Source organism: Myotis lucifugus, unplaced genomic scaffold (assembly GCF_000147115.1).
Source record: "Myotis lucifugus unplaced genomic scaffold, Myoluc2.0 scaffold_254, whole genome shotgun sequence".
Classification (NCBI taxonomy): domain Eukaryota; kingdom Metazoa; phylum Chordata; class Mammalia; order Chiroptera; family Vespertilionidae; genus Myotis; species Myotis lucifugus.
The window spans coordinates 1,084,772-1,110,314 of record NW_005871302.1 but is presented as its reverse complement, the minus strand read 5'-3'; the positions used below and the strand labels follow the sequence as shown (position 1 = coordinate 1,110,314).

Here is a 25,543-nt window from a genome sequence, read left to right as displayed (position 1 = left end):
ATAATAAATTTGAATAAATTAGAATAAAGATGTTATTATTATCTTTACAAGAAGTTGAAGAGTATGTGAGGGAAGAGCAGGTAGTAGCAGCAAGAGGACTACAGGCATTAAAAGAGAGGACCGGGTGGTAGGAGGTTGGCCAGGGTTTGGAGGTGAGGAGAGGCAGGAGAACACCAGAAATAGGCGTGATGGTCATAGAAGTCTTAGGTGTGAACAGGATATAAATCAGTTAATTAGGCCTGGGCAGTTCTGGGTTACCCAGAGGCAAACTAAGCACCTTCATAAGGATTAGTGAAGCAGGGGTATTAAAAACCATTTAAAAAAAAGACTTGATATTTGAAATTCAAGCAAACATCAAAGAAGTCATCATGGGGGTGGAGGGATGAGAATTTTGCAGGACTTCCTTACGAGTATTTTACGATTGGTCTTGTTTTCACTTGGAATGGGATGGTGGGGGAGACACGACAGCCTCTTCTGGGGTTGGGGGTGTCCGAAGCTCTGCTTTGGGCCCTGGGCCTGAGTCAGCCCTGCACTCCATGAGCACCGGTTGCTTTCGCTGTCAGGACAACAGGTTGCCTGCAAGGGGTTTCATGCAGTGCCCAAACGTTGACAGGCCTCCTCAGAGCACCTCATCTGCACCCCCTGGGACCGACTCCCTCAGCTAGGAAGGCTTGCAGCGGTTGTCAACCTGTGGGTCTCGAACAATGAAAATACATCCTGCAGATCAGATATTTACATGACGATTCATCGCAGTAGCAACATTACAGTTAGGAAGTAGCAACGAAAATAATTTTCTGGTTGGGGGTCACCACAACATGAGGAACTGTATGAAAGGGTCGCGGCCTTAGGCAGGTTGAGAACCACTGGCTTAGGGCTTGGTTCTGAGGCTGTCCCCAGACGCTCACTCACTTTAATAAGAAGATTGTTTACCAGGTGGTGCCAGGCATAGCATCTCAGCCTGCTCCTGAAAGTCCCAGGAGGGAGAAACCAGAGCCAGGATTGGCCGCGTGAGTCCCTCAGGCCATCGTCAGGGGCAAAAGATGGAATGAGCTCCTCCTGGAGCCTGGCCCCAGCGGTAGAGGTGTGGTGGCCTTTGATAAACGGCAACCTGTCGCTCTGTCCCAGAACACTGGTGGTCCACTGCTGTGAGCAAGAGAGGGGGTCCCCCTGCAGGTGGACCCAAGTAACTGCCGCTCTCTCTGCCTTCTTCCCAGGGGGGGCCTGTATTTCCCCAGAGTCTCCGCCCAGTCCAGGGAGATGCTCCAGCCTCAGCCTTTGGAAGGCAAGAAAGGGAGAGAGTCAGAAGAGAGGGAGGACAGTTCCACGGCAGATCTGAAAGAAATCGTCACCTTGGCTTTGGTGGGAGAGAACATTGCGATACCAAAGGGGCTTCAGAATGCCCAGCTGCAAGGCAAGAAGAAGAGGAAGAAAAGGAGGTTAGGATTGAAAGATGGGGGATGGGGACCCACGTTGGTAAGAGCAGGAGGGGCCTGGGAGGAAGGGGGCCTTGGCTGCTCATGCACGGGGAGAGGAGAAACTGTCCGGTGAGACTGTCAAAATCGCACCACTTCCGGTTCAGATAAAAAGGAGCCACTCTAGATGATGTTTTCTAGAATGAGATGATGGTGCATGTCATCTAAAGCCACACCTTGCCCGAGTCTTTGTTGTGTTTGTGTTCAGACTGCCTTTTATTATTTTTTTTTAAAATGGTGTGCGGCGGGCTGGTTTTCCCGCAGCCCCACCTGGGATGGGATGTTCCTGGGTGTGGCCTCTTGTTCCGGCAAGTGTGTCTGTCTCTGTCTTGCTGCTCTTCTTTTTCTCTTTTCCAGATGATTGGTGATCAATCTGTGCAGCTGCCGATATGAGAGTGGTGAGCATCTGCATTCAAGGAATCCGTGATGGGGACCCACTGGGCTCCCCCACCGGGTTGGGAAGGGTCACGCTTACGTATTTTTGAGGAAGAAAAGGGGTGTCTCCCAATCCTGTTCTTTGCTTCTCTCAGCTCATTTAACTATTTGAGGAAGTTGGGGAGCTCATTCCAAGAAAATAAGGGTTTGACCGCAGTGCTGTGTTATTAGGGGATCTGATTGTAGAGAAGGCAGCTGTTGCTACAATCAGTGGCTCTTTTTTCATTTTTTTAAAAAATATATTTCTTTTATTGATTTCAGAGAGGAAGGGAGAGGGAGAGAGAGAGAGAGAAACATCAATGATGAGAAACACCGATTGGCTGCCTCCGGCACGCCCACCCTGAGGATCAAGCCCGCAACCCGGGCATGTGCCCCTGCCCGGAATCGAACCCAGGACCCCTCAGTCCGCAGCCAATGCTCTATCCACTGAGCCAAACCAGCCAGGGTTCAGTGGCTCTTTTTTAGAGCACAACTTCCAAACGGGCAGTCCCTGAGCTGGAGATGACCTGTAGGCCTGCTTTGTTCTACAGAGCAGAGGTGTTGTCATTATTTTAATTTCAAATTTGGGTGCTTTGGGCCGGCCCTGACTCTCCTGGTCACTGCAGGCACTTCCTCCTTTCCAGGCCCTTGAAGGCATTTGCGTTGGTGTTGGCATCAGCTCCCAGTTACCAGTGCTAACAGGGACAGGGGGAGAAGGATGTGAGAGCATGTGTGTGGATTTGAAATACATTGTGTAATTGTTTTCTGTTAATTGACTCTACTAATTAAGCTTGGCTCTGGCTGATGTTAAGGATTTAGGTCAGTGATGGCGAACCTTTTGAGCTCGGCGTGTCAGCATTTTGAAGAACCCTAACTTAACTCTGGTGCCGTGTCACATCTAGAAATTTTTTGATCTTTGCAACCATAGTAAAACAAAGACTTATATTTTTGATATTTATTTTATATACTTAAATACCATTTAACAAAGAAAAATCAACCAAAAAAAATGAGTTCGCGTGTCACCTCTGACACGCGTGTCATAGGTTCGCCATCCCTGATTTAGGTTTATATTCCCTGAACATTCAGTGCTTCGTGTTTAGGGGAAAGCCAGACGCCCACTTCCTGGCCAGGGGAAGCCAGGGTGGTTAAAACATTCGTCCCAGATAACCTTCTAGGGGATGATGGGGCATAGGCTGTATTTTTTTAAATAGCTTTCAACTCTTTGCGTTCCTTTCTTGGCGATGATGTCTCTAGGGCAGGGCAAGATGGCTTCAGTCCCAGGGAGCCGAGATGTCTCACTTCGGTGCTTAGTCTGGGAGCACCTGGGAATGGAACTCCCCCACTTTATGCTCCTCCCTCCCCTCCCGGGCTAATGGGCCTTTCTTTCTCCAACCCCCTGGCAGTGCGTAGGGCCGCCCAACAGTATGGCCTTCGAGAGGGAGGGGAAAACGACGACTGGACTCTCTACTGGACGGACTACTCAGTGTCGCTGGAGCGGGTGATGGAGATGAAAAGTTACCAGGTATCTGGGTCAGAGCTGGTCCTCCGCATAAGTGGGGTCCTCACTGTCCCCCAAGGGTACCCCATGGGTACTCCCGTGTCCCCCATTGTTCATGAATTCCGGCTTCCGTTGCAGAAAATCAATCACTTCCCGGGGATGAGTGAAATCTGCCGCAAGGACTTGCTGGCCAGGAATATGAGTCGCATGTCAAAGTTGTTCCCTAAAGATTTCCACTTTTTCCCTCGGACCTGGTGTCTTCCTGCTGAGTGAGTGCCTACCCGAGCTCCCTTCTCCACTCCCCACCCCAATTCCACTTCCCACAGGATCTCCCATCTCTCTCTCCTGTTCAGGAAGAGAAGGGATATGGGGTGTGGCCAGGGTTCCCAGACTTTCCTCACTTGCTTAGTAGCAACTTAGAAGGAAATGTGTTTGCCATCAGGTCAACAGGCACCTCCGGATTTCATAGCCACCGAGGACCATTGAGTTAAGTGACTTCTCCACTGGTCACAAGGCTCCTTTGAGTTAAAGTGCAAAACAAGAAATATAGGAAGACTGAGATTTATAGTCCATTAAGTTTCTTTCCCTCTTCTGAATATACTTTCTTTTCTTCTTTAAAAAACATATTTTATTGATTTTTTACAGAGAGGAAGGGAGAGGGATAGAGAGCTAGAAACATCGATGAGAGAGAAACATCGATCAGCTGCCTCCTGCACACCCCCTACTGGGGATGTGCCCGAAACCGAGGTACATGACCTTGACTGGAATTGAACCTCGGACCCCTCAGTCCGAAGGCCGATTCGATGCTCCATCCACTGAGCCAAACCAGTTAGGGCTATACTTTCTTTTTTTCTTTCTTTCTTTTTTTTTTTTAAATATTGATTTCAGAAAGGAAGGGATAGGGAGAGAGAGAGATAGAAACATCAGTGATGAGAGAGACTCATTGATCGGCTGCCTCCTGCACGCCCCACTCTGGGGATCAAGCCAGCAACCCAGGCATCTGCCCTGAACAGGAATTGAACTGTGACCTCCTGGTTCATAGGTCAATGCTCAACCGCCGAGCCATGCTGGCCAGGCTGAATATACCTCCTTCAAAGTATGTTCCAAGATGGTATTTCCTCTCTCACACTCTGGCTGGAGTGGAGATGTTACAGAGGAAAAGCTGAGCCCAGAGTGGGGCAAGAGGCCGATTGACCCAAGGCCACATCACTGGGCTTGAGCCAGATTCAGATCTCCAGATCTCCAGTCTGCGAACCAGAAGATCCAACTCCTCGGTCACGGCTAACGTTATGGGGTGTGCGGTATCTATCAGCACCCTGCCTGCGTTATGTCCTGTACAAGAGAGGTGCCACCACCCTCATTGTGTACATGATGGAACTGAGGCTTTCAGAGGTCAGGTCCTTGCGAAGGGTTACACTGGCAAGTGGTGTTGCCTGGGTTTAAATCCAGGCCTGAATTCCCCCCAAAGCCCATCTTCTCCCCACTGTGGGTGCTTTCCTGGCTCTCCTAGTACCAGGCCTCGGGGCATCTGTCTGTCAGTCCAAGGTGTTTGTCACATTAGATTGTTTTGTTTGTTTGTTTTTTAAATATATTTTATTGATTTTTTACAGAGAGGAAGGGAGAGGGATAGAGAGTTAGAAACATCGATGAGAGAGAAACATCGATCAGCTGCCTCCTGCACATGCCCTACTGGGGATGTGCCCGCAACCAAGGTACATGCCCTTGACCGGAATCGAACCTGGGACCTTTCAGTCCAAAGGCCGACGCTCTAGCCACTGAGCCAAACCAGTTAGGACTGTTTGTTTGTTTTTTAATGTACAGAGTTAGCCTTCCTTTTTACTGCTTCCCAGCTAAAAGTGTATCTCATTCCCTCCCTGTCTGGTAGCTGGGGAGACTTGCAGAACTACAGCAGGTCAAGAAAAAATAAGACATACATTTGTAAGCCGGATTCGGGCTGCCAAGGGAGAGGTATATTCATCACCCGGACGGTGAAAGAAATCAAACCGGGGGAGGATATGATCTGTCAGCTCTATATTTCAAAGGTACTTCTTCATGGTGATTGTTTATTTATCTCCACAGCAACCTCGGGCTGTAGCTCCACTGGACCGAATGAGGAATGAGGGAATGGAGGGCAGGGGTGAGGGTGAAGCCGAGTCCTGCCTTCTGCCTTGGACTTTGTCAGCCCAAGCCTTCTGACCGGATGTGACATGTGCCCGGGCCAGAGCGTCCCTCAGCCTTGCACCCTGTTGGTTGGCCTGGCTCTACCAGGCTGGTCCCTTGCCTCTAACAGACGACAGCTGGGAGGGCACCTTTGGTCATTGAGGAGAGGAGAGTGGTCCTGGATAGATAGTGGTAACCAGCTCCACTCCATGACTGGAGGTCAGAGGTCCCGGCGGGATAGCCCACTGCAGGAAGGGAGCCCTGCGGAAGCGTGCATGGAGGGGGAGGCACCGGCCAGCCCTGCAGGCCAGCACTGCAGGGAGAACTCTTACAGAACATAGCCCTGGATAGTGACAGCATGTTCTTCATCACAGGCTGTTTTTATTTTTTTAATCCTCACCCGAGGATATGTTTCTATTGATTTTTAGAGAGAGAGGAAGAGACATTGAGAGAGAGAGAGAGAGAGAGGTGAGAAATAGCGATCAGTTGCCTCCCACACACGCCCTCACTGGGGATCAAACCACAACCTAGGTATGTGCCCTAACTGGGGATCGAACCTGCAACTTTTTGGTGTATGGGACGATGCTCAACCAACTGAGCCACCTGGCCAGCGCATCACAGGACTTTTTAATGCTATTTAAAAAGTGTGGTTTAGTGACTTGTACAAGATCATGTGGCTAGTCACTGAGCCCAAACCCCCTTTTCCCTGTCCCCAGCCCTGGCCCAGTCTGCACTCTGTAGCAAGAGGCAATGTTGGCGCCAAGAAAACTAGACGGGGTGCTAATGACTTTCCAGTCCGAATCTCTCCGATGGTGTAACTTCCGTTCTCTCCTCCAGCCCTTTATCATCGATGGGTTCAAGTTTGACCTGCGGATTTATGTGCTGATGACATCCTGTGACCCTCTCAGGATTTTTACGTACAAGGAAGGACTGGCCCGCTTCGCCACAACCTCTTACTCCCACCCTTGCACAGACAACCTGGTGAGCTCAGGGGACATGCTGCCTTACCTCCCTCCCTTAGTGTGATAAAAAAAAAAAAAATCCTAGTTAAATCCACTGACACTTTAACATTGTGGATTTGGCTATCTTGGCTGAACACTTCACACTTGCTGGGTTGCCTATTTCTTTCCTTGAGCCCGCCCAGGAGCCCTCAGGAATAGGAATTATCACCTCCCGTTTACAGAGAGGAAATGAAAACCCAGAGAGAAGGAGGCCTTGTCCAAGGTCACAGAACCAGGAAGAGATCAGCCTGGGACTCAAGGCCAGGTCTGCCTGACTGCAAAGCCAGAGCCACAGTTCCACACCCCGGGAGTGCCCTCAGGCAGGGCACCCCCCAATCTCAGGAGGAATTGGGGTTTCTCATACTCCAGGCTGTGGGATACCCCCTCCTTCTTCCCCTGTGCTGCCAGTTTTAGCTCTAAGACTCCCCCCCCCTTTTTTTAAAAATATTTTTATTGATTTCAGAGAGGAAGGGAGAGGGAGAGAGAGAGATACAATCATCAATCATGAGAGAGAATCATTGATTGACTGCCTCCTCTCCCCCCGCTGGGGATTGAACCCGCAACCCGGGCATGTCCCCTGACCCAGAATCAAACCGGTGACCTCTTGGTTCCTGGGTCGACGCTCAACTGCTGAGCCACACTGGGCTGGGCCCCCTTTTCTTCTTTAAGCCCCAGGGGCCTCAGGAGGAGGCGGGAGGCCTGCCCTTCCTCTGACTCCATAGACTGCATCTCTTCCCCCAGGATGATATCTGCATGCACCTGACTAATTACTCCATCAATAAGCACAGTTCCAATTTCATTCAAGACTCGCTCTCTGGCAGCAAGAGGTAAGCAAGCGGCCTCACGTCTCTTCTCTTTCCCTGCCAGTCTCAGAGCGGCGCTCTGGGATGTTTCCATCTTGGGTCACATGCTCTCAGAAAATATTTCCTGGCCTCTAAACCCAGAACAGACTCCTTAGTCTCTGCCCTCTGGCTGTTAATCCCTCTGGCTGTTAATAATTAAAAGAGGGCCGCATCGTAAACCCTAGGAGGGTGGGAGGAGGAGAGATAAACACGAACTGACACACACACACAGACACACACAGACACACACACACACACACACACACACCAAAACACACTCTGGTTACCGTTGGCCCTTCTGACATTTCCAAGCCAACAGATATTTATTGATTCTGGTCTGCGCGGGAAAGGCCACGCCAGGCAGCGCTTCCTGAGCTGTGGTTGCCTGGTGTGTGGCTCCAACTGAGATTCCCAAATGGTGTGTCACGCGGCCCGGTGTGACCTGGCCTGTGGCTCGCTGGCTTTCCGATTCTCCAGAAGAAGGGGAAACATGAGAGGAAGGCATGAGCATCTTCCCAAGCAGCTTTTATACGCCTGCTGTCGTCTAATCCTGTCTCATTGGAGTTTTAAGAGAAAGGGGGACTGAAGAGGGTGAACATGACCCGACAAAGGAGAAGGAAAAAGGGTTTTTATGGAGGTCTCCCGTGTGTTTGGGCCTGAGCTGGGTGCTTTGGGTGCATTGAAAAAATACATTTTTATTGGTTTCAGAGAGGAAGGAAGAGAGAAAGAGAGATAGACACATCAATGATGAGAAAGAATCATTGACTGGTTGCCTCCTGCAGGCTCCCCCCTGGGGATCGAGCCCGCAACCCGGGCATGTGCCCTGCCCTGGAATTGAACCGTGACCTGGTTCATAGGTTGACACTCACCACTGAGCCACACCGGCCAGGCTGCATTGTTTCCCCCATTACATTTTTACAACACCATGGCCGAGGCATTGCAAACTACCCTTTGTAGATGGGGAACTGTGAGTTAGGCGCCATCTCATTTTACAGATGAGCAAACCGAGTCTCTGAGAGGTTCAGTTGCCTCGGTCACACCGTTTTGAATGCCACAGCAGGACAAGAAGGTCGGTCTGCAGACTCCCAGGCACATGCTCCTTCTCCTGCACCAGATTCAAAGGACTGATAAGCAGGCCACCTGTTTGGCCTCAGAGCATCAGAGAGGCTCGGTGCAGGGGCAATCACGGTGTCCTCCGTGGCAGAGTCCCAAAGAGCAAATGGGAAATCACTAGGCGAGGCCTGCTTGAAGGGTGGCGTCGGGCCGGGTGGGGGTGATCTCCCTTTCCCAGCAGGCCTCTGGGGCAGAGACCGGGTCCTCTTCACCTCTCAGGAGCCTGGCACATAGCTGGTGTGTTCAGTGGAACTGGCTAAGCCCTGGGCATTAACATGTCACTGTGCATTCATTGTGATGTGCCTGCATCATCCCGAAGAGGCTGTGTTGATTTGTAACGGAAGCTCCCTCTGACCTGCCCAGTGTGGAGCTGACTGGAGCAACCCCTCAGATGTTTCCTCAGAAACCTGGACACATCCTCTGACCTCTGTGACAGGGCGACCAGCCATCTCGGCTGGCCTGGGAGTGAGGGGTTTCCTGGGATGTGGGACTTCCCAGGGCAGTTGGTAACTCCATCTGTGGAAATGCCCTTTTCCAAGTGGGCAGTCCTGACAGAAAATTAATGTGTCTTTAGTGTCCCCAGAACCCCCTCAGATTGAGGTAGAACTCAGGCAGTAGTGTGTGTGTGTGTGTGTGTGTGTGTAAGTCTGTCTATTGATGAGAGAGAGAGAGAGAGAGAGAGAGAGAGAAACATCAACTCATTTTTCCACCCATCCATGCATTCATTGGTTGACCCTTGTGTGTGCCCTGACTGGGGTTGGAATCCACAACCTCGGCATATTGGGACGATGCTCTAACCAACTGAGCTACCCACCAGGGTGGTAGTTGTGTTCTTAAAAGGCTCCCTAAGTGCTTCTAATGAACACCAAAGAAATAACCACCAAAACAGAAGCATGAGGTAGGGTACTGGTTTCTTATTTTTTTAAATTTATCCATTAAGCTTTCCACCCAGGATACTCAGTCCCTGTCCAAGCCCACGGGTGTGTTCTGGGTCACAGTGCAAGTGCCCAGGCAGGCCTTACATGTCATTCTATCTGTGCCCACTCCAGGGCTGTGGCGGCTTGAGGAGTGTGGCCCTGTGGCTCCTGCACGACCCCCCTGAGCTGACAAAGTCCTGGTGCCCCCCTAGCTCTTGGGTGTCCATCCCTATTGGCTCTGGCACCCTATTTTCTACGGAAGTTTCTGGTTCTCGGCATGCCGTGGCCTTAGATGACCAGAGGTGGGCTGCCCAGCCTCATGGCCTGTGGTTCCCCTCCAGGAAGCTCTCCACCTTCAACACGTACATGGAGAGCCATGGCTACAACGTGGAGCAGATATGGAGAGATATCGAGGATGTCATCATCAAGACGATCATCTCCGCCTACCCCATCATCAAGCACAACTACCACACCTGCTTCCCCAACCACACACTCAACAGCGCCTGCTTCGAAATCCTGGGCTTCGACATTTTGTTGGACCGCAAACTCAAGCCCTGGTTGCTGGAGGTAGGGAGGCTGAGGCGAGGGGTGAAAACTGGCCCCTGTGTTTGGGATCCGCCAGCTTCAGGCTCATCTCTCCGCCCTCCCAGCGCAGCTAGATCTGTTTAATCAACTTACTGGCGCCAGTTCCTCCCCCAGTGCTGGCTGCCTGGGGCTCCTCCTTTAGCTGAGAAGTGGCCACCAGAGGGGGTTAGACGGCCAGGAATTGGAGAATTCCTTGTGCCTTTTGGAGGTCCACCCGGACTTGGAAACTGATCTCAGAGTGACAGCTCTACCTTTTGTAACACAGGGTCCTTTTACTTCCCAGAAAGGGGGTGCTCTTCATCCAAGCTGGGCTGATGATGTTGAAGATCAGGTGGGAGCTGCAGGCCTGGCTCTCAGGGGCCTGGACCGCTCCGTCCCCAGCACTAACAGAGAGCGGCCTGGCGTCTGTGGCCACAGAAACGGATGTGGAGCCACGCAGTGATGTTCCTGCCTCCCCGAGACCCCAGGGTGATGGGAGGAGGAGGAGAGAAGCTTCCGGGTGGCGGTCTCTCTTCCAGATTGTACTTGTGCCCGAGCAGTCAGTGCTCCAGTATGCACTGGGAGGAGGGGTGAGGGGTGTGGGTGCAAATCAGAGGTGCTAGTGCCAGCTGCCAATGACAAGAGTCAGCCTTTGGGGTGGGAAAGCCGAGAATTGCACATCAGATTCCCGAGGCCTTGCCTTTCCTCCACTCCCAGTCCTTGTTCCCAGGTGTGGGTGGGAAGGAGAACATGGCTGTTTGGAGCTCTTACCTCAAGAGCAGAATTAGCTACCAGGAGCAGGCCTGCAGAAACGGCTAGAACTCTTCCAGTGTCACAGAGTGCCTCTGGATAATATGGACTTTCCTATGAGCAGGAACGTGTCTTCTCCCTTCTCCCACCTGTCTCCCCTGCAAGCCCGGTCAGGATCTTGAATGCATCATTTCTTTCTACTCCCCACCTCCCCGCCTGGTCCTTTGGACCGCCCCTTCCATCTGCTCCAGGCACGTGAGAGGACACCGCACACCAGATGGAGGGGAAACCAAAGACGGGGTACTCCCTGATGCCTCCCAAGAAGCAAGAACTAAAATAACAGCTAGTTAGCCCTAGCTGGATTGGCTCTGGATAGAGCGTCAGCCTGCGGACTGAAGGGTCCGGGTTCAATTCCTGACAAGGGCACATGCCCAGGTTGTGGGCTTGATCCCCAGTAGGGGGCATGCAGGAGGCAGCCGATCAATGATTCTCTCTCATCGTTGATGTTTCTATCTCTTTCTCCCTCTCTGTTCCTCTCTCTGAGATCAATTTAAAAAATTTATATATAGTAATAAAAGCGTAATATGCTAATTAGACCAGACAGCCAAATGACCTTCCAGATGTCCTTCCAGACGAAGCTGGGGCTGTGAGGGCCGAGGCAAGCCGCCACGGCTGTGAGGACCAAGCCCCTTGCATGAATTTCGTGCATCGGGCCTCTAGTATATATATATTGGAAGCTAGTTACTCTAGAGGGGTTCTACCTCCTCCGTTCCTCACTGTGGCTCCAGTCCAGACCTTCTCCCTTCCCAGGGCCCCAAGGTGGGCATAGGTCACTCCCTGGAGGTGGCGTTTAGGCCTCACTCTCCGCTTTCGCTCTGGAGAGCCCAGCTTCCAGCTGCCGTCTTGCCCTCACAGGTCAACCACTCTCCGAGCTTCTCCACCGACTCCTGCTTGGATAAGGAGGTGAAGGACAGCCTGCTGTATGACACCTTGGTCCTGATCAACCTGGGGAGCTGTGACAAAAAGAAAGTCTTGGAGGAGGAGAAGCAGCGGGGCCGGTTCCTGCAGCAATGCCGTTCCCGGGAGGCCAAGTACAGTAGCCCCCCCCCCCCAGGGACCCCATTTTTATGACTGGTCTGTCCTGATCCAAGTTATGATACAATAGCCTACTCGTTATATGGTCTTTTTAAAAATATATATATTTTTTTATTGATTTCAGAAAGGAAGGGAGAGGGAGAGATAGAAACATCAATGATGAGAGAGAATCATTGATCAGCGGCCTCCTGCACACCCCCCCACTGGGGATGAAGCCCGAAACCCAGGCATATGCCCTTGACCGGGATCAAACCCGAGACCCTTCAGTCCACAGGCCGACGCTTTATCCACTGAGCCAAGCCGGCTAGGGCTCTTTATGTGGCCTCTATGTCACTTCTCTGGGCCTCTGTGTTCTTTCTGTGAAATGGAGCGAATGATACATAAAGTTGTTGGGGGGAATGAAATGGTGTATAAAAGGCTTACTACCATAATGTCTGGCATTATCGTTTGTGTTTGAGACTATTAAGAATTTTGCTTGGAGTTGGTGGGGAGGGGAGTCAGCGCTTACAAATGATTATCCCACTTGGAAAATTAGTTTATATTTGTGGAATGTGGCAGTTTGAATATTTTTACTGTGACTATGCCTTTGTCTCTATTTTAGGAGATTTAGTTATAGGTATATAAGCTTATTAGTATCAGATGAAGATTTTGGGATTACCAATACGAAAAGTAAAACCATTCCTTTTTTTTTTTTTTTTTAACCAAAAGAAAGATTTGCCTGTCCGCCCCCGTGTTACTGTGTGGGCAGGAGCTAACATGTCCCTGCTCCCCGCTGGGAAGCACTGGCCTTACAGAGGCCTCCTTCTGCAGAGTGAGTCTAGTGTCCGAAGACTCAGCCTGGGCAAGGAGATGCCTGTGTTGATTTTCAGACCCTGTGGTCCCTGCTCTCATGGGCGGAGCTAGCCCGGTCCTTCGAGATGAAACTTCTGGAACCGAGGCAATAGCATCTGTGTCTGGAAGGCATTTTCATGTGCACTGTCTTCTCCGTGAGGAGGGTGGTGGGCAGTGGGTGTAGTTTGGTCCTGTTTCGGAGCTGAGGAGACAAAGACTCTGGAAGGGGAACTGACTGGTACTGGGTCACCTCGCTGGTAAGCGGCAGGTCTGGGCCCAGAGCCCCCAGGAGTGTGTGGCCTGGGGGTTCCAGGATGCCCTCCACTGTGCTAGCTTTCTCTAAACTGCTGGAGGAGGGAGGCAGCGTCAGCTAAGGCGCAGCTAGGGGCCCTTCTCCTGAATCATTCTCCTTGTCACAACTTGGGCCTGGGTAGCTCAGTGGCTCTTGGTTTTCCTGCTGTAAAAGGGGCTTATCATTCCTCCCTCGCTGACCTCCACCTCCCAGGGGGCTGTGAGGGAGAGTGAGATCATCAGAGCTCATAAAAGCGCATCCAAGAAGCCCTCAAATTTAACAAAACACAAGCTGTCGTTCTCCAGAGAGTGACAGGGTAGGAGGGCTGTGATTGGAAGGTGGCCGAAGGTGGCCATAGTCTGCCTGGTCAGAACTAAGCCAAGAGGGAAAGGGGTTTTACTTGCAACAAGAGAGAATCTGATGAACTGTCAGAGAAGACTGTTCTTTTCTGTTTGGTTTTTTTAAAAAATATATATATTTGTATTGATTTCAGAGAGGAAGGGAGAGCTAGAAACATCAATGATGAGAGAGAATCATTGATCAGCTGCCTCCTGCACACTCCCTACTGGGGATCGTGCCCGCAACCCAGGCATGTGCCCTTGACCGGAATCGAACCGGGGACCCTTGAGGCTGCAAGCCTATGCTCTATCCACTGAGCCAAACCAGCTAGGGCCAGAGAAGACTGTTCTCAACAGCTTTTAGCGCATATGACGGGATGGCTAGCATCCTCTCAGGGGAACATTTAGGAAATACCGACGGACCCCTGTTGTGTGCAAGGCCCCTGCCTGGCCCTAGATGATATCCAGGTTGGTCACGTGTCTGCCAAACATCGAGCCATGTCTCAACGCAGCCCTGTGTTCTGCTTGCCAACAGGATCAAGGAACTCAAGGGTTTCCAGGCCTTGCGTCGAGAGAAAACTGAGAAGTATGAGAAGGAAAACTGTGGAAGTTTCCACCTGATTTATCCCAATCTGACTTCGGAGAAGTATGAGAAGTTTTTCCAGGACAATAACTCCCTCTTCCAGAATACTGCCACCTCCAGGGCCCGGGAGCTGTATGCCCGGTAGGAAAGCACCTTCGAGGTGGGCTTGACCTGCTGGGTGACTGGCCTGGGTCTGTGAGGAGGGCTTGTGAGCTTCAGTCTCCAACCCTGAACTTGACAGGGAAACATTTGCTTTAGTGTCACAAGGACCCGTGTTGTTAAGTAGCTATGTGGCTGTTTCTAGAAACTCGCCCCTGAGACAGGCACCCCCCTACACACCCCTCTCCAGAATGCCCAGCCCCGCAGAGCTGCCTCCTGGGTTCCTGCAGGTATATAATCTGAGAGCTGGGAGGGACTCATCCCATCCAGTCCGGTCCCCGCCCACCACCTCATTTTATGGGAGGGGAGGACGGGGCAGAGAAGACGTCATATAGAGTAATGACAGGAAAGAGACAACAGTCCGTCTCCTGATTCATGGGACTACATTATTTCCATTACGTTATTGGCCAGAGGCCCAGGATATGAAGTGGTCCATTGTGGGAGCTCCTGACTTTGGCCTGTCCAGACCCTCTTTTCAGCACCTGTCATGTATGGGATCTGTCCTGCTGGGAGGTGGGGAGCGAGATAGGGTTGTGGTGGAGTGTGGTGGAGTCCCCTTCCTGCGTATTTCTCCTTGGATACTATTCCTAAGCCTGGGAATGACGTGGTTTAAGGGATGCCTCTCCTCCACCTCCTGTTCTGTGACCTTCAATCACGTGTGCAGACTGGACATGCCTGGGGAGGGAATGGGGAGTTCCCTGCTCTTTGCCCAGTCTTGTCCACCCCATTCAAAGCCCATCCCTAACCTACTGACACTCACTGTTCCTCAATGGGCAGGCAACTGATCCAGGAGCTGAGACTAAAACAGGAGAAAAAATCCTTGCAAACGAAAGAGAAGAAGGTAGAGATGCAGGGAGAATCGGTAGGCGAGCACGCGAGAGGCAAGGGGGCGAAGAGCTGGCAACAGACACAACAGCGAAAATACAAGGCCGCCGCCACCCAAGTCTCCAACCAAGTAAATCCGGATGGGAGGGGAGCACCCGTGCCCAGCACCCTTCCCCGGCTGCGGCCAATTCACAGGGGGAGGGGGGGATGCCTAGGAAGCCACTGCTCAGAGCCCAGACGCACTGAAGGATGAAGGAATGGGCTGTACAGAGGGCTGGGCCACAGGAGGGGGACCCCGGAAGTCACAAGGAGCCCAGCGTCCTTCAGAGGACCCCTCCATCCAGGCAGAGAGGACGCTCACTGGTCTGTCCTTGCCTCCATCAGTAGGAGTTAGCAGCTGGGAGGGTGAGCACCATCCCCACGTAGGGAGCAGGCTCCAGGACTATGTACTCATTGTTCCCAGCTCCAGTTGGGGTTGTAACTGCTTTCTTCCAGGAGGCCAGGGGCACCGCCTAGAAAGGAGGAAGCAGGGAAGAGGTTCTGGGAGGCAGGACCCTCAGAACATTACATGGGGTGACTGACCCCAGCTGGGTGCTTCCAGCCTGCTCTCTGCTCAGAGTGTGGGCAGTCCCCCACTGTGGGCCACGGTTGTCCTGTGATCTGAATCTCTGGATTCCCCCCGTCTCTGCCTAGCTCTCTCTATAGGCTCAGTGGAGAGATTCAGTTGACTTTTCAGTCCATCTCCTTCTTCTCAATGACTCACCCAAAGAGACAGGATTAGAGCACGTGTTTGTTTGTTTTCATAACTTTATTGGGGCCATAGACCCTCTGAGTATCTGATAAAAGCTATGGAATCTCTTACTATGACATATACAAAGATAGTTAAAAAAAATATATATATATTTTATTGATTTTTTACAGAGAAGAAGAGAGAGGGATAGAGAGTTAGAAACATCGATGAGAGAGAAACATCCATCAGCTGCCTCCTGCACACCCCCTACTGGGGATGTGCCTGCAACCAAGGTACATGCCCTTGACCGGAATCGAACCTGGGACCCTTCAGTCCGCAGGCCGACACTCTATCCAGTGAGCCAAACCGGTTAGGGCTACAAAGATAGTTTTAAGTGGTTCAAAGACCCCGTGAAACCATCCATGAGCTCTCTAGGAGTCCCTGAACTCGAGATGAAGAGCCCCAGAGACTTCGATTCTGATTGCTTTCCTTCTCCCCCTCCTCTCCTTTGCACCTACTCTTGGGTGCAGATGAATCTGGAAGTGGACGGAGCTGGGTTCCCATGAGCTATGTGTTTAGTTTCCTCCTTTCCAATCCCTCCAGTCACTGACATTAGTGCCCTGCACGTCTGACATGCTCTTGGATGTCGGAGATGCAAAGAAAAATGAGACAGAGATCAGCCTCAACCAGGAGGCCCCCAAGAAGGAAGATGGCCCTGCTTCCCCCGGGCCTTCCTCTGCGAGACATTACTGCTCTCTCCCCGACCTGAGGAACTCAAGCCTTTTCAGCTGCTCTGGGCTGGATCTCAGGAAACCCATCTCCAGAATCAAGGAAGCCAAGTGCGCCTCTGTAGTGAACATACTCCCCAGCCCCGTGGTAAGTGGAGCGGTCTACCCGCCAGGGGGCTGAGCTCGGGAGGCGGTGGTGGGACCCTTGCTTTCTTGTCCCTTCTCTGCCCCCGACCTCCTATGGGTCCTCTGAGTAAGCCTCCTTCCCTCCCTGGGCCTTGATTTCCCCACGGTGATGCCCCAGGCGTGGAATGGCACAGCTGCTAGGAATAGAGGCCTATACTTTTAGGGCTGTTAGAAAGGCTGGCCCAGGCACCCCCTCTTTTTAGGCAGGGCACCTCCTCGGGCTACTGTAACAAATGACCACAAACTTGGTGGCTTAAAACACACATTTATCCTCTCAAGTTCTGAAGGCTAGAAGTCTGAAAACAAGGGCCAAGTGGCAGGAAGTCACAGAGAGAATAAGTATTAGGGGTCACTTCACCCTCTGGGGACCACAGCTCCTTCACTTGGCGGTGAGGTTTCCCCTCTCTCAGAACTTTAGATTCCTTAGGCCCTGCTGTTGATTCTGCCGCTATCACCGCATAAATTCATCACATCATCACCTCAGGATTTCATGGACGTGGGGAAAAGAAAAGGAGGTCTTTGAGCCAAAACTCTAGGGCTATTTATTTATTTATTTATTTTTGTCTGATGTCATTTCTCTTCAGCCTGAAAAACTCCCTTTAGTGTTTATTGTAATGCTCCCCTCTCGGCTGGTGATGAACCTTCTAGTTTTGTTTACTTGAAAAAGCCTTTATTTAGCTTTCACTTTGAAGGATATTTTTGTTAGACCTAGAATTCTGGGTTAACATTATTTTTCTTGCAACACTTTAAAAATGTTCCACTGTCTTCTAGTTTTCTTTCTTTTTTAGAGATTTTTAATTGAGGGGAAGGGAGAGAGAGAGAGAGAGAGAGAGGAGAGAGAGAGAGAGAGAGAGAGAGAGAGAGAGAGAGAGAGAGAAACATCAATGTGAGAATGGAACACTGATGGTTGCCATGGGGGATCGAACCTGCAACCGGGCATGTGCCCTGACCGGAATTGAACCGGCAACCTCTCGGTGGATGGGCCGATGCCCAACCAGTTGAGTCACACTGGCCAGGGCTCTTTCTTTTTTAAAAATTCATAACATTATCCCCTGTATGCAATGTGTCACTTCTTAATGGATGCTCTTTATCTCTGAATTTAACCAATTTGATTATGATGTGTCTGGGTGTAATTTTATTTGTATTTATCCTATTTAGGATGCTTGAACTTAATGGTTTTGTAAATTGAGGACTTTCACCATATTTGAGAAGTTTATAGCCGTTATTTCTTCAAATATTTTTTCTGCCTTATTCTGTTCCTTTCTGTTTTACTTTCTGTCTCTATGACGGCTCTAGGTACCTCATATAAGTAGAAATATACAATATTTGTACTTACATGTCTGGTTTATTTTACTTAGCATAATGTTTTCAAAGTTCATTCATGTTGTATTATGTATCGGAATTTTCTTCTTTTTAAAGACTGAATAGTATTCCATTATATGTATATACCACACTTTATTTATTCATTCATCTTTTGGTAGACATTTGGCTATTTTTGGCTACTGTGAATAATGTTGCTGGGATCATTGGTGTACATAGTTTTTTAAAAGGAGCTAATAACTTATTTTGAGTGTATACCTAGGCACAGAATTGCTGGTCACAGGGTATTTGTAATCTTATTTTACCAAGTATTTCTAGATGATTCACCAGAATGACTGTCTGCATTCTCATCAGCAGTGCATGAGAGTCCCTGTACCTCTGCATCCCACCAACAGCTTTCTAATTTTTGCTAATCTAATAGCTGTAGAATAGCTATTTCTCTGATTACTAATCTCTAGTGTTTAAAATCTCTGTCACATTTAAAGACCTCCAGAGGAAGCTCTGTGGACATCCCTACCATATTCTGCCCTAGTGTTTAACCCAGTGGTCGGCAAACTCATTAGTCAGCAGAGCCAAATATCAACAGTACAACGATTGAAATTTCTTTTGAGAGCCAAATTTTTTTAAACTGAAACTATATAGGTAGGTACATTGTTATTAACTTAATTAGGGTACTCCTAAGCTGGCCTTTGCTAAAAATGTCTTCAGTCTGATTGAGGTACGTTCGCTGAGGTCGACCCCTTCCAACTCTCCCATCCACACTCATCTTGTATACTTGTTTCGTCTATCTCCTTTCATTCATCCTCTCTATATGTCCAAACCATCTCAACATACCTTTCTCAATCCTCGACACTACATCTTCTTTCACTCCACAACATTCCCTAAAATTAACTTAAGAAACTTTACTTAAAGTTTTAAGTCTTAGTTAAACTATAGGTGCGTTGAATAAAACTTGATATCATACTTAATAACAATATTATATTGATAAAATTAAATTCCTTACAATTTACCTTACAATATCCATAAAATTAAATCATGACAATGACTGACAAACACTAATGTGAACAATGGCCTTGCATCTCCTTGGAAAGTTTGGGTAAGTCAGGTTTGTATGTTGTTGTTTTTAATTTTAGGCATGATTCCAGGTTCTCATCAATAAGACGACTTCTCAATTTACTCTTGATAAGGTTCATGCTTGAAAATGATTGTTCGCATAAATATGTAGACCCGAATAAGGAAAGAACAGCAAACGCTAGTTTTTTCAGTTGATTATATGAGTCAGGAATACTATTCCCCCCATTTCTTCTTCTTTTTTTTTTTTTAAATATATATTTTATTGATTTTTTACAGAGAGGAAGGGAGAGGGACAGAGAGCCAGAAACATCGATGAGAGAGAAACATCGATCAGCCGCCTCCTGCACACCCCCCACCGGGGACGTGCCCGCAACCAAGGTACATGCCCTCGACCGGAATCGAACCCGGGACCTTTCAGTCCGCAGGCCGACGCTCTATCCACTGAGCCAAACCGGCCACGGCCCCCCCCCCATTTCTTCTAATGCCACTTCTTCAAAATAGACTTGCCCAGGCCGAAAACCGACTTCTGCCATGGGCCACGAAGTTTCAATCGCACTGTACGTGCGCGCCAGCACGTGGTATTTTGTGGAAGAGCCACACTCAAGGGGCCAAAGAGCCGCATGTGGCTCGTGGAGCCGCAGTTTGCCAACCACTGGTTTAACCAATCCCTGGTCAGGAAACTATTCTAACCCAATCTTTCATCCTGCTGATGAAATCAGTCCTTAATCTGTTTAAATCAAGAATGGCATAGCAGGGAGCCCTTTGCTTTCCACAATCTCATTTTGGATTGTTTTCTCTTCCAGCTCTTATCGTCCTTAGAGACCTCAGAAACCTGCACCCAGTTCTCAGACTCCCCTGAGTCGCCGCTGCTGAGCACGACAGACAGCCCAGAATGCAGTAGCCCAGAGATGGACAGAGTGGTCTCCCTTAAATGCAAACAGCAGCAGACCCCCCAGTACCTCTTCCAGGAGAAAATATCAAAAATTTCTCTGCCGACAAAATCCCAGCGCTACTCGTTGAACCCACGTTGGACGTGGCTAAAGAATAACGCGAGGAAGCAGCACCTGATGTCAGAGCTGTTCACCAAGGTTCACCTGAGGGAGAAGCTCTCCTTGTTCCCAGCTTCCTACGGCTCAAAGCTGGCGTTACGGAACCAGTCACGTGAGTGCCAGCCTGTTCAGGGATCTACCCAGAGCCCATGGAGTAACCAACAGAACCAGTCCTAATCTTTGGGGAGCATCCAGTCTGAAGGGGGATACATTCCCTGTCCGTAGGGTGACCGCAGTCTGATGGTGGAGACATAGTCTGTGTCCTTAGGGAGTCTCCAGTCTTACTGGGAAGATAAGAAAGATAAAAATAGAATGCTATGTCTAAGTACCCTCTTCAACATTCCCCGGTTCTCATTCAGTTGAGGCCCACTCAGCTAAATCTGTACCAGATGGAGGCATTAAGTATGAAAAAACAGGGAAGAGAAACTATTTGGAGAACAGAACAATGGATGATTCTGATTCAGGATCAGATTTAGGCCAGGAGACCCTAGAGCAGTGGTTCTCAACCTTCCTAATGCCGTGACCCTTTAATACAGTTCCTCATATTGTGGTGACCCCCAACCATAAAATTATTTTTGTTGCTACTTCATAACTGTAATTTTGCTACTGTTATGAATTGTAATGTAAATATCTGATATGCAGGATGTATTTTCATTGTCACAAATTGAACATAATTAAAGCATAGTGATGAATCACAAAAACAATATGTAACTATATATGTGTTTTCTGATGGTCTTAGGCGACCCCTGTGAAAGGGTCGTTCGACCCCCAAAGGGGTCGCGACCCACAGGTTGGCGACCCACAGGTTGAGAACCGCTGCCCTAGAGGGAGGTGGCCTTTTCCAAGAATTTGTGCTGAGTCCAGCAGCCTAAATTGATAATGCCAATTTATCAGTTTCTTTGCCTTTCCAGAAAACTTCTCCCTGCCCCAGAAGTGTTACTTGCGCAGCCAAAGCTCTCATGAGAAGAGGCCGCTGGATATGCCCTCCCTCCTCTTCTTGAAGAAAACTCACCGCCGTGATATTTCTCTGAGGGATCTACTGGTGGTGGCCACTTCAGCCCGACTGGATCCGAGGCCTGACAGAAGACGTCTGGGTGCTATGAGGGACCCGTTTATACAGGATCAGGAAGCATGCAATCACTACCTGATCTCTGGCCAAAAAGAATGTGAGAGGAAATAGGTAGGCCCGCGCATATTCCCTTAATGTGCCTGGTGCATTGGCAAGCACCATATGTATATATTTCTGGAATGAATGTTGGGTAAGTAGGTGGGTGGATGGATTGATAAAGCCATACAGGTAAGTAGACAATTAAGACTAACTTTAGTTAACACGTGACCCCCTTGCAATTTATAGTTCTGCTACGACGAATCTGTCCCCCCTGCTTTTTTTTTTTTTTTAATATATTTTATTGACTTTTTACAGAGAGGAAAGGAGAGAGACAGAGAGTTAGAAACATCGATCAGCTGCCTCCTGCACATCTCCCACTGGGGATGTGCCCGCAACCCAGGTACATGCCCTTGACCGGAATCGAACCTGGGACCCTTCAGTCCGCAGGCCGACGCTCTATCCACTGAGCCAAACCGGTTTTGGCTGTCCCCCCTGCTTTAAGCGCACTTTGCCTTGTCTTCACTTACGGCTAAAATTGAGACCATCATTAAAGCCGGTCCCAGAAGTAGAACCATGTCAACTGTGAGGGGTTGATTTCCACATCTTTCATGCTCTGCCAACCTGGCCTTGGCCCAGGCCACTTGCCCCAAAGCTGGCCCTGTAATGGCGTGTACCGAGGGGACCGAGCAGCCGGACAGTGGATACCGAGATGTGGAAACAAAAGATCTTTAAGCTTTGATTTTACTGTGTGAAAGGACCAAAGGGAGCAGGGAGCCCTCTGTCGGAACTTCAGTTGGTATATAGAGACGTCAGAGAGCTCTACAACATAGCATTGCATGGTAGAGGGGTTTGTGCTGCTGGGCACACTTGCCTTTGGTGTACCAACAGCCTTGTGTGCGTGATCTCAATCCTCAGAGAAGCTCTATGTGGTTAATACCATGTCATTCTTTTTTCTCGAATGAGGAAACCAAAGTTTAGAGAGGTTAAGTAACTTGCCCAAGAACACACAGATAATGAGCTCCTAAGCTTGTGCTCTTAATCACTACCACTTATTATCTCTGGCCAGCCATCTTGGCTGCTCTTAAATAATCTATAGCAAATGTTTGGGGCTATAGGGATGTAGGAAGATGAATGTAGGTAAAATGGATTTCTGGTGACCATGGATGTGAATCACCTGAGCATCTCCTGAAACACTAGATAAGAATGGTGATGATGTGTTAATTGGCCTGAATATTCTAGAGGCCATTTTACAGGAAAATCTAAAAAAAAAATCTTCTTTTTTCCCCCCCCAGAATCAGACTGGATCTCTGCTATTCCCCACCCCACCCCCATTTTACTTTTTACTCCCAGGAAATGATTTGTCTCTTCTTACAGTGTCTGCATTGCCCATGGGATCAACCAAAAGTTTTATTTTCTCAACTAGATATCCTAGTCTTCTAAGTCCCTCCCTCTCACTAGCACCACTGAGGCCAACAGCCTTGCTTTTTGTGCCCTCCCAGTTAGCTGACAGTGCTGTAGGACCATGACTTCCGGGAGTTATTGCTGTTGTCCCGGGACACGCCCCAGTTGCTCCTACCGGTGTCATTCCTATGGGCCCCTCACATGGCACCATCATCCAGAAGACTCCCCCAGACGGAGCAGCGTGAGGGAGGAGTGTTTCAGGGGAGGGTTCACAACTTTCAAGAATCCAAAGTCCTCAGTCCACCAACAGGCCTGTGTCAGTTGTTCTTCAACTCCAAAGAGCAAAGGCAGAGAGAGGGCTAGACATGATGGAGAACTCAGAGCCCCGAGTGAGAGAATTGGGGCAGTCATCACCACCAGGTACAGATCATACTTCCTCCCATCCCAGCCACCTCGGTACCCAGACATCTTCCTGCTACTGCCCTTACCAGCCCCACTCAATCTCGCCAGTGAAGACAGAGGTGAGGAGAGAGTGCCCAGCCTGCAGATGTTTCTTCCATCAACCTACAGAAATGCTGCATTTCCCCCTCATGTGTACATTAATAAAATAAATCACCATGCTCGATGCCAGGACAAGGAGCCCGATTCGTTAATATTGTGAAGGGCCTACAATGTTATCCTGGGAAGTGTTCCCCTTAACTCCGTGGGCTGTGGCAAACCACTGCAGGTTTCTGAACGGGAGAGAGATTTCATGGAGGGTGAGAACGATGGATCTGGCAGCAGATGGTAGGATGGATGAGTGGCAAGGAGAGAGCCTGAGGTAGGAGAGTGGTTTGGAGGCTCAGACGGTGGCCTGCCTGCGTTTGAAGCCCTGGCAGCCCCTATCGGAACGGCTGACGGTGGGAAAGAAAAGAGGGCAGGCCAGTCAGCCATTGTAGAGCTGGACATGGCAGTTGAACAAATGTAGGGAACAAGGAAAAGGGAACAAAAAGTCGGCTTCCAGAGAATTGAGTCCCTGAAAGGAAATAGGGACATTGGGAGAAGCAGCTTTGGGGGACGGAGATCAGAGTGTCTGTGTCATAAAGCCAGTGGATGAGTTCCTGTCCTCAGATGGGTTTAAAAGAGCAGCACTAACGGAAAAGTTTCTCAATGCAAAAATAACTTTCCTAAAATTATTAGGAAAATGGCCACGTTGGTCTGGGCAGGTTTTTCCAGGCTCAGAACTATCTGGGCAGCTAAAAAGACTGTGTGCTCTCACCTTGCTGTGGATCAAATTGGTCAGTGAGGGGGTGGGTTGGGGTGGGGAAGTGGGGTGGGGTTGACCTGGATCTAGAACTCTCCCTCGGAGGTTCTGATGCATAGCCATGTTTGGGAGCCACTTATCTGGCTCACCCACACTGGACAGCCCCTAGCCCACCTCAAACAGGCAGGACACCTCTCCTGAGCCTTCAGAGGGTGATCTCAGAGTCCAGTCTCGCTTCCACCCTGGCAGGGAGTGTAAGTCAGGCAGATTGGCAGCTGTTCTAAGCGTCCTCCCCCACCCATCCTGGGTGATTGCATGAACCGAATAGAATCATGCACAGCCCTCGTCTTTACAGCTGGCATGTCACTTGGGTTAATTACAGGGCACTGTGGCGTTTCAACTTGAGGAATCTAAAGCTGCAATAAAATGGGTTTTGCAAATTGTTAGGGAGGCAACGAAGACCTTGGAACTGCAATTTCCTAAGTATTGCTTTCCATTATTTTGCATTCTCCAGCCATGACTCTAACCAGCAGCCTGGGAAAGCCAAACAGGCAGTGTGTCCTGTGGAGGGTACTTCACGCCTCCTGAGGGCACCCTGTGTGCTGGGGAGGTGGCCGGAGGCTCCAGGAGCCGCCTCGGGGTGGGAGGGGTTGTGATTGTTCTGAGCACGTGTTCTTCCCATCAGACACCTGCTAATCATGCTTCCGTCAAGACACTCCCACAACCATGGGCTCTGACTGGTCTGGGGTGACCTTCAGCAAGGGACCCCCTTTCTCTTTACTCCGGAACATCTACCGTCTGCAGAAAGCATGAGGAAAGAAGTGCGGGGAAACAAAACGAGTCCTTTAAAAATTTAGGGCTGGTGCCTGGTCTCTCTGGCCCTTTGATTTCTTTTCCTGCTATTTCCTGGTTCCTTTTAACCCTCAAAATGTACTTTTTGGGCAACCATTGTGAAAGGAAAGACTGTGGTGTTCCTCCACCACCCTGCTCCCTCAAGCCTCGTAGTCTTAGGAAAGATAGCACAGAGGGACCCCATCCGTCTGAGGAAGAGGCCGCAGGAAGCTGCAGCAGGCAGTGCTGGGCCAGATCCCTCTTGCTGTGAGCTTGGTAGGCATGCTCACCAGGAGCAGAATGCCAGCTGCCTCAGCAGTTATGCCAGGTGGGAGAGCAAACACCGAAATCCTGTTGGCAAAGCCAGCAGGGCCGTCACACTGTGGCCAAAGCAAACAGAGGCCGAGGCAGACCAGCTGCAATGAACTCCCACTTCTACTCGGATCTGGCAGAGGGTGAGACGGAGCTAGCTGCGCCCACGTACCAGCGCATCGAGTAGCCATGGGTGTGCTCATACCGATCCCTGGGCTGCTCTTGCTCTCCTTGGCATGGTCCCCTTTCATGTTGGCACTTTGGCCAAGAAAAGTCTGATCATGATAAAGCATTTCTTCTGTATTGCTTTGGTTATTCTTCCCAGCAGTCTGAGAGATCAGTACAGTGTTGTCCCCATCTTACAGATGAGAAAACTGAGGTGAGGGGAGGGACATCAGAGCCAGGACTTAGTGTGGGGGCCTCTGACTCAGGGTCTGCTGCATTTCCCATTCCCTCCACCCTCCCACCTCTCCACCCAACTCTCCCATTTCAGTTCCCACAGTCCCTTCACCGGCAGAGCTCCCACCGTCTAAACCAGAGAAGCAGGGGCTCAAAGGAGGGTAGGGATTGTTTTTGTTTTTAGAGCAGCTCGTTGACACCCCTGATTCTTTATCTGCCACACCCACCAACATAGAGGCCCAGTAAAATGAATACGATTACAAATATTTTCAATTTTTGGCATATTTCAACAAGTCACAACCCCTCCC

General features: G+C 49.8%; 1 protein-coding gene across 1 annotated transcript; it reads left to right on the top strand.

Moving 5' to 3' along the window:
* The first annotated feature begins 1,226 nt into the window (after positions 1-1,226).
* TTLL6 (tubulin tyrosine ligase like 6) lies at positions 1,227-23,075 on the top strand. The gene is made up of 15 exons (XM_014464493.2): positions 1,227-1,436; positions 1,830-1,870; positions 3,290-3,408; positions 3,523-3,653; positions 5,270-5,426; positions 6,382-6,525; positions 7,287-7,372; positions 9,759-9,984; positions 11,647-11,822; positions 13,823-14,011; positions 14,807-14,984; positions 16,188-16,460; positions 19,696-20,053; positions 20,853-21,121; positions 22,342-23,075. The coding sequence occupies exons 3-14, from the start codon at positions 3,388-3,390 to the stop codon at positions 21,119-21,121; spliced, it is 2,208 nt and encodes a 735-aa protein (XP_014319979.1). The 5' UTR covers positions 1,227-1,436; positions 1,830-1,870; positions 3,290-3,387; the 3' UTR covers positions 22,342-23,075.
* Positions 23,076-25,543: the final 2,468 nt, after the last annotated feature.